Source organism: Myxine glutinosa, chromosome 7 (assembly GCF_964187855.1).
Source record: "Myxine glutinosa chromosome 7, kmMyxGlut1.1, whole genome shotgun sequence".
NCBI classification, from domain to species: Eukaryota; Metazoa; Chordata; class Myxini; order Myxiniformes; family Myxinidae; genus Myxine; species Myxine glutinosa.
This window is the reverse complement of record NC_136267.1, coordinates 95,366,914-95,379,506: the sequence shown is the minus strand read 5'-3', so window position 1 is coordinate 95,379,506 and position 12,593 is coordinate 95,366,914. Positions and strand designations below refer to the sequence as shown.

Here is a 12,593-nt window from a genome sequence, read left to right as displayed (position 1 = left end):
TACAGAGAGGGATGGGTTTGGGACACAAGATTTAGAGGCAAACACAGAGTTGAGGCATTCGGCTTTTTCACGTGCGGAGTCAGCCGTGTGGCCATTTAAGGTGAGGGAGGGGATGGAGGGGGAACAAACACCAGAAACAGATTTTACCAGACGCCACCAGGATTTGGAAGAGGGAGACAGATAAGAGAGTTCGGTCCTGAGGACGGAGAGATATTGTTTCCTGGCTCTCCTGAGGGTGGACACACACTTGTTTCGGGCTTTGTGAAAGGAAATGAGATTTCCTTCCGTTGGATTTGCTTTCCAGGAGACGAAAGCAAGTTGTTTCTGGGCAATAGCCTCACCACAAGATTCCGTGTACCATGGACGGGAGGAAGGGTATGACAACTGAAGACGAGAAGGGATAAAACTGTGCATGAGAGAGAGCAATTGACTTTGGAAGAATTCCCAGGATGAGTTGATGTCAGAGGCAGTAGAGATGGGAGACCAGTCCAGATGATTGATGGCTGCTTGAAGACCGTGCCAGTTGGCCTGAGTGAAATGCCAGACTCGTCGACGCTGAGGAGGCTCTCTGAAAATGGTCAGAGAGATGTCCACTTTAACAAGCACATGATCAGAAGAGCCGATTGGAGCAGAAGAAGAGCAGCAGACATTTTCAGGGAAGTTAGTCATAACCAAGTCCAGAAGAGAAGATTCTCCGTTGACTGAGATCCGGGTTGGGAAATTGACAGATTGTGTCAGTCCCAGTGAGTCACAGAAGTCCTTTGCTGAAGAACCATGGCTGGTGAGAGAGGTACCCACCCCCAGCCAACTGGCATGGTGACAGTTGAAATCACCACATATGAGGAAGAGAGAGTTGGGATGGGTAGATAGAAGTTGGTCCATATTATCAGACAGCGAGATGTAGATGGAGTCATCACTGTTTGGTGGACGGTACAACACGCATATGAACAAAAGGTGGGAGCGAAGGGGAAGCCGCAGCCAAAGGTATTCCTGGGGGTGAGGTGGAGAGAGGGCAGTGCAGGGCGAGTGAGGAAGAGAGTTTTTTATAAAGATAGCAACCCCACCTCCAGAACGAGGCTCAGGTCTATCATACCGGAGGAGGGAGTAACCTGGGAGAGATACCAAGGAATCAGAGACATCATGAAGGAGGAAGGTTTCTGTTAAGCAGATCACGTCTGGTTTGTCAGAAGCAACCTGTATGGAGAGATCAGTTAAGTTTGAGCGAAGGCCCCGGATGTTTGAGGTCCATACTGTTAAGGAAGAGGAAGGGGGAGCATCGGATACAGAACAGGGGGGGGGGAGCGGTAGGGCAGGATGTGGAAGAGGAGGAAGAGGTAGGGAGAGCTGTTGCAGGTGTCAGAGATTACAAAATAGCTTGGAGAAAGGGAAGAATGGGGCGGACAAAAGGTTTGATGGTGTTTGGGTGAGGCGCAGTGAGGTGTTATTTGAGGAGGGGGAAGAGTGAGGCAGAAGGTTGAGGAAGATGAAGGTGAAAGTTGGAAGGGGGAAGAAGCAGGGAGGACGCTTTGAGCAGGAGGGGTGAGAGGGGAGTCTAGGAGGGGAGGAGTGAGGGAGAGTCTCGGAGGGGAGGGGTGTGGGGGGAGTTTAGGAGGGATGGGGCAGGGGGGGAGATTTGAAAGGGATGGGTGTTTGGGAAGATTTGGGGGGGAGGGGCAAGGGGGAAAATTTGACAGAGATGGGTGATGGGGAAGATTTGGAGGGGAGGGGTGAGATTGGATTTTGAAAAGTGTACGATTTATGGGAAACGAACATTTATTGCAAAATGAGTTTCTTGAGACATTCGAGTCAAAAATACGTTTGAGGACGCTGAAGGATGGGTGGAGTTCTGGAGAGTTTAGGGAATGAATGAAAGATGCACTGTAAGAGATGGAATTTTTTTTTTGAATGAATAGAATTGGTGAGCAAGTCGAAAGCATCCTTTTATAGAAGAAGTAGAAAAAAGTGTTATAGAATATGACATAATAATAAGGTTCTTCAGGGGACAGATGAAACATGTATTAACAACTTGATCACGTGATCTCTAACAACGTGGTCGAAGAACGAAAGAACAAATAACAAAGAACGAAAGAGCAAAAGAACGAAGAACGAAAGAACAAATAAGAACGTACAAGCGGATAAGAACAGGGAAGGAAAAAAAAATTTTGGTTTTTTTTTTGAGATTTTAAAACAAGGGAGTATGGGTGAAAAGACCGTGAAAAACAGAGACCGACAGTAGTTGCAGCGCGATCGAAGAACCGCTGAGACAAAAAACAAAAGCCTCAAGCCAAGGTCTGAGGACACGGTAGCCTACTACTACTAGCACTACACTAGGCCTCAGAATACACGATACGAAAAAAACCGACGATTCTGTACACAGGTATGAAAAACCAACACTGAGAAACCTATTAAAGTCACCCCAATAGGTACATACACCGAAAGAAAGATAAAGATACGCCAAAAACACAAATGTGAAAGATCACTTAGCTTCAAAAGCGTGAGCGCATGGAACAGCTTCGAAAAGACGTGACCTCGCCGTGATCTCGCGAGAGCACTTCTTCAATTGCCATCGCTACTATGATCAACCATTCCTCCACTCCTAACTTCCTCAATGCCCATGTCAATACTTTGCGTGGAACCCGATCGAATGCTTTCTCCAGATCAACAAACCCAAGAAACAACTTCTTCCTCTTCTCCATGTACTTCTCCTGCAACTGCCTCACAATAAAAAGCGCGTCTGTCGTTCCTCTTCCTGGCATAAATCCAAACTGCATTTCGTCGATCTTCACTTTCTTCCTCATCCTCCTCTCCAACACCCTTTCCAATACCTTGATTCCATGCTCCAATAACTTTATCGCTCGGTACGAGCCACACTCCAGAGGATCGCCTTTCCCCTTGTATAGAGGGACGAGGGTACTCAGTTCCCAATCCACTGGAATGCGGCCTTCTTTCACCACCAGATTGCAGATCTCTGTCATTCTCTTCACACCCCAACTTCCTGCTGCCTTCAACATATCTCCCACAACTCCCGTCGGCCCTCCCACTTTTCTACCCTTCATTGCTTTTATCGCTTCCTCAACTTCCTTCTCAGTTATCTTCTCTGCCGGTCCTAGAACTGGGTTACTCTCTATGTTGTCATCCCATTCATTCTCTGTATTCAACAGCATTTCCATATATCTTTTCCATCTTCCTTTAATTCCATCTGGGTCGACAACGATTTGTCCCACTTCATCCTTCAAGCAACTCACCCCCATCACATCACACCTCTCTTTCGCTATCTGCTTTGCAATCCTGAATACTGCTTTCTGACCCTCTTCCGAATCCAAGTGTTCTCCGAACATTTTCCTGGAGATATAAAGTGGAAACTTCACATACATGTTCTCCCAATCTTGGGGATATCAGAGTGCTTTCAAATAAATCATAGGTCACATGGTCTGGCAGCCGTATTGGATTGAACGGAAATCTTAAAAAACTAGAGCAATGCGACTGTGTCGCCAATATGCCTCCTCATAGTCCCGCAATGGGTAGATATGCCCTCGTTCACCGTCCTAAAAATAAACAAGTTTGATTTAAATCCTTTCAGCTGTTTTCAAGTATCACATTCTCACCAGCCATGACAGGTTTCACATCGATCTGTAAAGCGGTGTCTTTCATCAATTTGGTGGTTTGGGAGAAGATGTGTTTTTAAGGTTTTAGGTTAAATCCAATATGGCTGATTATGGCAATATATCTAAACCATGAGACCGATGATATCATGAAATTTAATATTTCAATACAAATGGGTCATAGATCATGTGCATGCAATTTCAGATTTTTAGGATAAGGAATTTGATTGAAACATTTTTGGCTGGTATACCACTTCACCTATGATATCATCATTATCATACTTTTGTTCTCCATTGGGAGTACTTGACAATGTGCTAAGTTTCAAATTTTTCCATTCAGCGGTTTCCGAGAATTTTTTTAATTATCTGCATTTATTCCAAGATGGCTGCCATACCACGTGACCTATGACATCACAATTATGATAAAAAACATTCTGCAAGGGTGTCACTCCTACCCTGAAAGTTTAATCTCAATCGGACATATTGTTGCTGAGAAAAACGAGGTTTAGCCTGTACAGACGGACGTAGATAGACAACGCGGAAACATAATGCCTCTGGCCACCTTCGGGGGAGGAGGCATAAAAATGATCTCTTGAACCACTCCATCCATCAATGTGAAACTTCAAAATTATAAACTAATCATCAAGCGGAATACTGCTAATATTGCAATGTGATTGGCCACACGGTCCAGCAGGCAGAAGTTTTTATTGGTTAAAGAAGAAACTCGACAATTTCATCTTCTCCAGCCATTTGACTTTTCAGTATATCTATTTATTACGTACTGTTTGAACTCGGTGGCATCCTCTTTATTAATTACATAGTCCATTAATTACGTACTAGCTATCGGAATGTACCTTTTGACCATTTGGACTGCTGAGGCCCCTTTGACCATTGAAGACACTTTAAGATCCCCCCAAAGACCCTAAAGACCACCAAGACCCCAAAATACCCAGAGGACCTAAAAGACCCACAAGACAAAAGGATCCAAAAGACCCCAAGGATCCCAGGACCCAAAATAACCAAAAGACCGAGAGGACCCAGAGGACACAAAAGACCCCGAGGATCCCTCTTACTCTTTTTTAAATATTTAAAATCCAATTCTGAATTCAGCTTTATAAAGAGGATGTCATGTGTCACGTGTCCGATGAAAGCTGGATTGTATCAAAGCAGGGTTGTATCAAATCGGGGCAGAATGGATCCTTGTCATAACTGTCCGCAGTTATTAAGTATCCCATCGTAGGTGGCCCATCTAGTTTTGAACTTTGTTCTCCTCCACCCTTCCTTCCCCCTATTCCCATCTTTGATTTTGAGGGCTATTATTATTATTATTTTTTGTATACAAGATCGAGGCTCATTGATCACAAAAAGACAAACTGACACATAAAACATATGATAAAGGGAGCGGGAGACAAGATGGAGAGCAGAGACAGCGGGAGATCTGTGGGAGGGGGAGGAAGCATGGGAAGGGGTGTGGGGGTGGGAGGGATAAAAAAACATATGGACATTGCTAGGACTTCCAGGAAAGAAGTCGGTATTTCAAAAAAGTGGATCTGGGGTGCATTAACGGGGGTAGAAAAGATCAAGGTTTTGGATGGGGGAAGATAAGAGATGGTGGTGAACAGCTGTTTTAAAACCTGGAGGGAGGAGTGGGATTGAAGAGAGTGGGGGAGTTTGTTCCAGAGGCGGGAGAAAAGAGGAATGAAGGAGTGAAGGTGAGCAGAGAGTCTTGATTTTGGCAGTTTAACCATAAGAGGGTTGCAGGCAGATCTTGTGCGACCTGCAGGAATATTTGGGGGACAGAGCACAGAGAGAGAGATGGGGGAGCAAGGCCGGAGAGGAGTCGGTAGAAGACAAAGATTTGTCCGTGTATTTTGGAGACTTTGAGGGCAATTTTGCCCGCCGGCTCTGTGTATTTTGAATCCTGCTCTGCAGGTAAATAATTTTCCTCATTCTCTTGCTTGTTTACAACATTCATTAAGCTATTTTCAAGGATTTGCCTTTAAAAGAAAAAAGTTTAAAATCCCCAGAAGCAAAGCTTGCTCGATGAGAGGAACAATGAAGGACAGACTTACAGCATTCTTGTCATCATCCTTTCTTCTTCGGTTATTCTTGTGCGTATTCCTGGGAAAAATGGAAGAGGAAATAATTCAGCAAATACGCACATCAAGTTGAAACAATGTACCAGTTTAAATGGGAGTTCTTCAAGTAGCTATATTATGTACGTATTTGTTCCTCATGAACATTAATGCGGTAATTATCTCCACAGGGCAATATATTTTCTTTTCTTGAACTGCTGGGCTGTCATTCCATTCTATCCATGGCATGAGAAAGGCCTGCTGAGACAAACCAAAGTTCAGGCCTTGATGCTCACCTGCATTCCATTATGCTTTCTACAACCTGTGGAATTCCTTCCTTACGTCTGTCCAAACACTATCTTCCCTCCAGTGCTTCAAAGTTACAGCTCACTATCTTGTACACTATGATACTACATACAGTTATACTATCTTATAGCTCACTATTATACTATCTTACAGCCTTATGATACAGTATCTACAGACCTATCGACTACATCTTCTTCACTTCTACTCCAGTACACACCTTCAACCCCCAAATATTCTGCTTATAGACGTATTCAATGTTTCCTTCCACTGTTGGTTGACAAGTGTTTTAACCCTTCATTTTTGCACATCAATAAGCCTCAAACCTCAGTGTAAAAACAAGATCTATAGTCAGTCTAACAATGGCGTAGCTGGGCTTGTTTGATGTTTTACTTGAAGAAGATAGTATGATCTGGGTGGGGATACCAGTTAGCAAATAATCTCCAAAGTATTAAAAAAAATTTGACTTCAGGCATGGACAGCCAGTTCGTGAATGTCTTGGGTAAAAAAAACAGCGAATGGCAAATGATGAACCAATAAAGTCCACATTCCTATGCCACCTTCAGTTGAGTGTCAGGCATTGACAGCACGTTCTCTATGTCTTCATTCCAAACAACATCATAAATCATTCCAATCACAAATTAATACTCTGGTATTAATATCAAAATATAATGTTAAATCTCGTTTGTATTGAGATATCAAACCAGCGAACTGTCATCATCTGCTAACTTCTGGATTCGGGAACAAGGTGGTCAAGGTCCAATTGCCTACCTTAAGCCACCTGCTGGGACAACAAAACGTTATTACATTTCCTTTTAGTAAAATATGCAACTATAATGGTTACTAAACACATCCCCCTGTCATGTGACCAGATCCTCAGCTCTGATTGGTGTATGTTTGTGGGGACAAACAAACACTGTTCGAGACGACATTGCCCTAGGGGCTACGCCATAGAAAATAAACCTGTATTACATGTAAAAATGATGAATTGCGAAAGATGATGGGAATAGAGCCTGTGATGGATGCAGAGCCTGTGATGGATGCTGCGAAGAGAAACAGGTTGAGATGGTTTGGTCATGTGTTGAGGAAGGATGAAAGTGACTGGTTGAGAAGAGTGATGGAAATGAATGTAGAAGGAAGTAGAGGACGGGGAAGACCGAGAAAGACTTGGCTAAAGATGGTGGAAGAAGAAATCCGGGCAAGGGGGTTAACAAAGAGAGATGCAGAAAATAGGGCAAAATGGAGAAGATTGTCATGGGGACCGCAAGGCTAACCCCCGCTCTGGCCTTAAAATGCCTGTTGTTGTTGTATTACATGCATAAATATTACCCTGTGTGGATAATGAACCCCCATCCATACCCACAATATTTTCTACCCCCATTATGGGGAAGTCCAAAATTATCAACATTTGCACAGTACAGTACTACAAAGAACAATACAGGGTACCACTAGCGCTGGCCTACTATGAAATCACAGCATAACCGTCTGCGAAATGTGCCATGTCATGTCGGTATAATGCACGTGATGATTTCAAGCAAGCTATAGGCTCGGTGTCAGTGATCTCATGCACACAGGACGCAATATGTTCTCGTTTATTTTCTCAATTTTATTGATCTGGGCGTTTTAAAAAAGTCCAGTTTAAAAAAAGGTTAAAAATAAAAAATAAAAAGAATCGCCATTTTCAAAAATCATTAAAATCCTAAGTGAGTAGGAACCCACAACCCCTCACCCCATCCCTTCCTACTCTCTGTATGACTGAAAATGTCAATAAATCAGGAGGGGCCGAAACCCTACCCAGTCCTCTTACTTTCAGGTTAGTTTACCCCTCCCCTTTTCTTTTCCTGTTCGTTCATTCCCTTGCTTGCGTCCAACTGTTGCCTCACTTTAAGCTCATTGTTATCTACCCGGCTCTTTCACCTCGCTCTTCCATAAGCCTTGATCTCATGAACGTTAAAGAAAAACGTGCGTCAACAATTGCACAAACCTAACCTGTGTTGTTGTTTTTGTACAGAGTCAAGGCTAATGGAAGAGTGAGAACACAGAGCCGATCAGGATATAAAAAGGAACAACAGAAAAGAGAATGGGAAAATGTCAACAGCAGAGCAGAGGGAGAAAATAGACTGAGATAGACAAACAAGGGATGTGGGCAATGATGAGGGGTAGTGGAAAATGCAAAGGGTTGAGAAGATGGATAAAGAAGCAAGATTTTGGGAGTGTTGGGTTAAGTTTAAGGTTTAATGGGTGTAGAAAAGATCATGGTTTAGGATGGGGGATGATTGAGATGGTGGTGAACAGCCGTCTTGAAGACCTAGAGGGAAGAATGAGATTGAAGAGGATGTGGAAGTTTGTTCCACAGGCAGGAAAAAGAGGTACAAATGAGTTGTGGTGACCAGTGATTCTGGGAGTTTGCTGGTGTACTGCATGCATCCTGCAGATACCTGGAAGGCGAGGGGAGAGGACAAAGCACGTAGAGGGCAGAAGCTGCCAGATCAGAAAGGAGGCAGAAGAAGACAAAGACCACTGACCTGTTTGTGATGGGAAAGTGATAGGCCATAGACATCTTCATCTCATGACATTACAATTATCTTGACGACCTTCATTTCCATGGAATCAGGTTGAGCAAGGTGTGAGGCAGTGGCATCAACCCAGAGGGGAGAGAGTTCAGTTGTGCCAAGGAAGGACTTTGCTCGGCGGAGGATGCCTCTTCGGCGACTGGCTTTCGTGGCCAAGTTGGAAATGTGGCTTGCCCAAGAGAGAATATGGTTGAGGGAGAGAGGGCGAGGACGAGGACGAGAGAGGGAGAGGGCGAGGGCGAGGGTGAGGGCGAGGGCGAGAAAGAGGGCGAGAAAGAGGGCGAGAAAGAGGGCGAGAAAGAGGTGAAAGAGGTCATCAGAAAAGAGGTGAAGAGGATTTTCCACAGGCAGAGAGATAGAGTTGATGAAGATTAGGAAAAGGAAGGAGCCTAGAACACTGCCTGAGGGCACTCCTGCCTTCACAGGGAGAGAAGATGAAAGACAATATAATACATATGTTGGCCTTGTGTATTGTATTGTATGGAAAGTCGAAAATGGAATTTGCAATGCTGCAAACATGGCACTTATAACTTCGGTGGGTGAAAAATAAAAATTAAAAAATTAAAGACATGCAAGCTCGCACATACAAAGAAGAACATTTATTTGGCTCCTGCGATCTGTTGCATGCCTGTACTGCCCTGCCCCTTGTGGAAAGTATTAAAGATCTGAGCCATATCGACTGCATCGTTCCTAATGAAGGCCACTCTTGGACCAAAACGTTACAATTTCTGGGCCTATCTTTCGTCACAAACCCAAGGAAGACACATGCATTCCACCATCAAATGACACTGAATGTCAAAAATTTGTGGAATTTGAATTTTTTTTTTTTAAATGGCCATTCAAATGAAAACTACTGCACCCATAAGCAGCTCTGGTGGCTAACAGCATGGCAGCAGTGGGGGAGATAAAGCAACAAAATAAAAAACCTGACTTTTAGATGGTGACAATCTGGGACCCACGGAACTGAAAACCCTCCTTTTGAGCAGTGTATAAGCAATGAAGCGCTGCCTCACATGCTCCCAGAAGTTAATGTTTTAGCAATGTAAAGGTAGGGCATGGCGAGTGTGAGCATGACAGGTTTGAGGATTTGTTTGTCCTGTACTGCATGAAAATCAAAATGCCGGTGGGTGGAATCGGCCTTCATACTAATGACGTACTTGTAGGTGGAGTCAGGCGAGCTGTCCAACCAATGAACGGAAAGAGAAACAGACGGACAGAAAACTGCTGCTACTTAATATGCAGTGCAGCGCTTTCAGATATATTAATATGCAGTGCTTTCAGAAACTATTCACACCCCTTGACTTTTTTCACATTTTGTTGTGTTACAACCTGAATTTAAAATGGATTAAATTTAGATTTTTTGTCACTGATCGACACATAATACCCAATAATGTGAAAGTGGAATGATTTTTTGAGAAATGTTTACAAAATAATTCAAAATGAAAAGCTGAAATGTCCTGAGTCAATAAGTATTCAACACCTCTGCTATGACAATCCAAATTGAGCTCATGTGCATCCAATTTCTTTCAATCATCCTCGAGTTGTCCACAACTTGATTGGAGTCCACCTGCAGACAAATCGATTGATTGGACATGATTTAGAAAGAAACACGCTTTTCTATTTAAGGTCATATAGTTGACAGTGCATGTCAGAGCATGCACTGTCAACTATCATGAAGTCCAAGGAACTGTCCGTATAACTCCGACATATAATTGTGAGGAGGCATAGATCTGTGGACAACAACAACAACAGGCATTTTAAGGCCATTTTCCCTGCAAGAGCGGGGGTTAGCCTTGCGGTCCCCATGACAATCTTCTCCATTTTGCCCTATTTTCTGCATCTCCCCTTGTTAACCCCCTTGCCCGCATTTCTTCTTCGACCATCTTTAGCCAAGTCTTTCTCGGTCTTCCCCGTCCTCTACTTCCTTCTACATTCATTTCCATCACTCTTCTCAACCAGTCACTTTCATCCTTCCTCAACACATGACCAAACCATCTCAAACTGTTTCTCTTCACAGCATCCATCACAGGCTCTATTCCCATCATCTTTCGCAATTCATCATTTGTCTTCCTCTCTCTCAACGATACTCCACACATCCACCGAACCATTCGCATTTCCACCCTTTCCAGCCTTCGTTGCTGCTCTACGTTCATTACCCATGTCTCGCTCCCATAAATCATAACACTTCTCACACATGCAGCATACACTTTTCCCTTCAGCTGCAACGACACTCCCCTCCTCGTCAGCACGCCACTCAGTTCCCGAAACTTCTTCCATGCACATCTCACTCTAGCAACCGTTGCCGAGTCTGTTCCACCTTCTCCATTCAGTATATCTCCTAGGTAACAAAATGTTTTCACACCTTCCAGCGTCACGCCGTCTCCAAGATCCAACTCAACATTTCCTCCATCTGCAGCCCCCTCTGTGCACACCTTACACTTGAATGTAGCTGCCACACTGGTTAATAACCTTCTCAAACACTACATTTTTGATGAACCCACTCAGCGCACATTGTACATTGAATGGAATTCACTCCGACACCCTTCCTGCACACAGCACACGGCCACTTCCCAGTTCTTTCCACCTCACCACATGCTTTACCACTTGCCATCACCTTCGTTTTTCCGATATTCACCTTCAGACCTTTTGTCTCCATACATTCCTTCCACTTGTTCATCTTCTCCTTCAGTCCATCCATACTTTCTGCAATCAACACCAGATCATCTGCATATAACAACTCCCACGGTAAACTCTCACTCTCCTTTACGTTCATAGATCTGTGGAAGGGTATAAAACAATTTTTAGAGTGTTGAAAGTTCCCAAGAGCTCCATCATTAGGAAATGGAAATATGAAACTACCCAGGCCTTTCCTAGAGCTGGCCGTACAAGCAAACTGAGCAACCGGGCAAGGAGGACCTTGGTCAGGGAGGTGACCAAGAATCCAATGACCACTCTGACAGAACCACAGAGTTCCTTGGGTGAGATGGGGAACCTTCTGGAAAGACAACAGTCTCTGCAGCACTTCACAAGTCTAAGCGTTATGGGAGAGTGGCCAGACAGAAGCCACTCCTGAAAAAGGCACATGATGCCTTGGGTTTGCAAAAAAGCATGTGAAAGACAGAGCATGAGGCAAAATATTATGTGGTCTGATGAGACGAAAATTGAACTGTTTGGCCTGAATGCAAAGCGCTAAGTCTGGCAGAAACCGAGCACAGCTCATCACCATGTAACACACCATGCCCAACGTGAAGCCTGGTGGTGGCACCATCAATCATGCTATGGGGATGCTTTTCAGCAGCAGGGACTGGGGGATCTGTAAAGATAGAGGGAACAATAAATGGAGCCAAATACAGGCAAATCATTGAGGAGAACCTGCTTCAGAGTGCAAAAGACCATAGACTGCGGCGAAGATTCACGTTCCAACAGGACAATGAAACCAAGCATACAGCCAAAGCAAAACTGGAATGGCTTCAGACCAAGAACATGAAAGTTGTTGATTGGCCCAGCCAAAGCCCAAACTGGAATCCCATTGAGGATTTGTGGAAAGACTTGAAGACTGCTGTTCACCGACGCTACCCATCCAACTTGACAGAGCTTGATCAAATCTGAAAGGAAGAATGTGAGAAACTCCCCAAATCCAGATGTGCAAAGCTGATCGACATACCCAAGAAGACTCAAAGCTGTAATCGCTGCGAAAGGAGCTTCTCGGAAGTATTGACTCAGAAGGTTGAATCCTTATGTAAATTAGATATTTCTGTTTTCCATTTTCAATAATACAGAAAAAAAATTCCACTGACATTATGGGTAAGATCAGTGACAAAGAATCTCAATTTAATCCATTTTAAATTCAGGCTGTAACACAACAAAATGTAAAAATGTCAATGGGTGTGAATACTTTCTGAAGGCACTGAAGAAGATGAAACACCTCAACTGACCAATAGATGCAAAAAAGTAGAAATCCACCGATTCACTAAAATCTGTTATGTGCAATTGTATGAGTTTGACCGAAACAAAGCACAAGAGAAATACAAACAAACTAA

General features: G+C 43.8%; 1 protein-coding gene across 14 annotated transcripts in view; it reads right to left on the bottom strand.

Annotated features, from left to right (window-relative positions):
- Positions 1 to 12,593, bottom strand: part of LOC137431427 (la-related protein 4) — a 149,186-nt gene that overhangs the window by 31,157 nt on the left and 105,436 nt on the right. For all 14 annotated transcript variants that reach the window (XM_068122733.2, XM_068122739.2, XM_078782015.1 and 11 more), the window contains exon 13: positions 5,675 to 5,723. In XM_068122733.2, the coding sequence (XP_067978834.1) occupies positions 5,675 to 5,723 (49 nt within the window). The remainder of the gene's footprint in view (positions 1 to 5,674; positions 5,724 to 12,593) is intronic.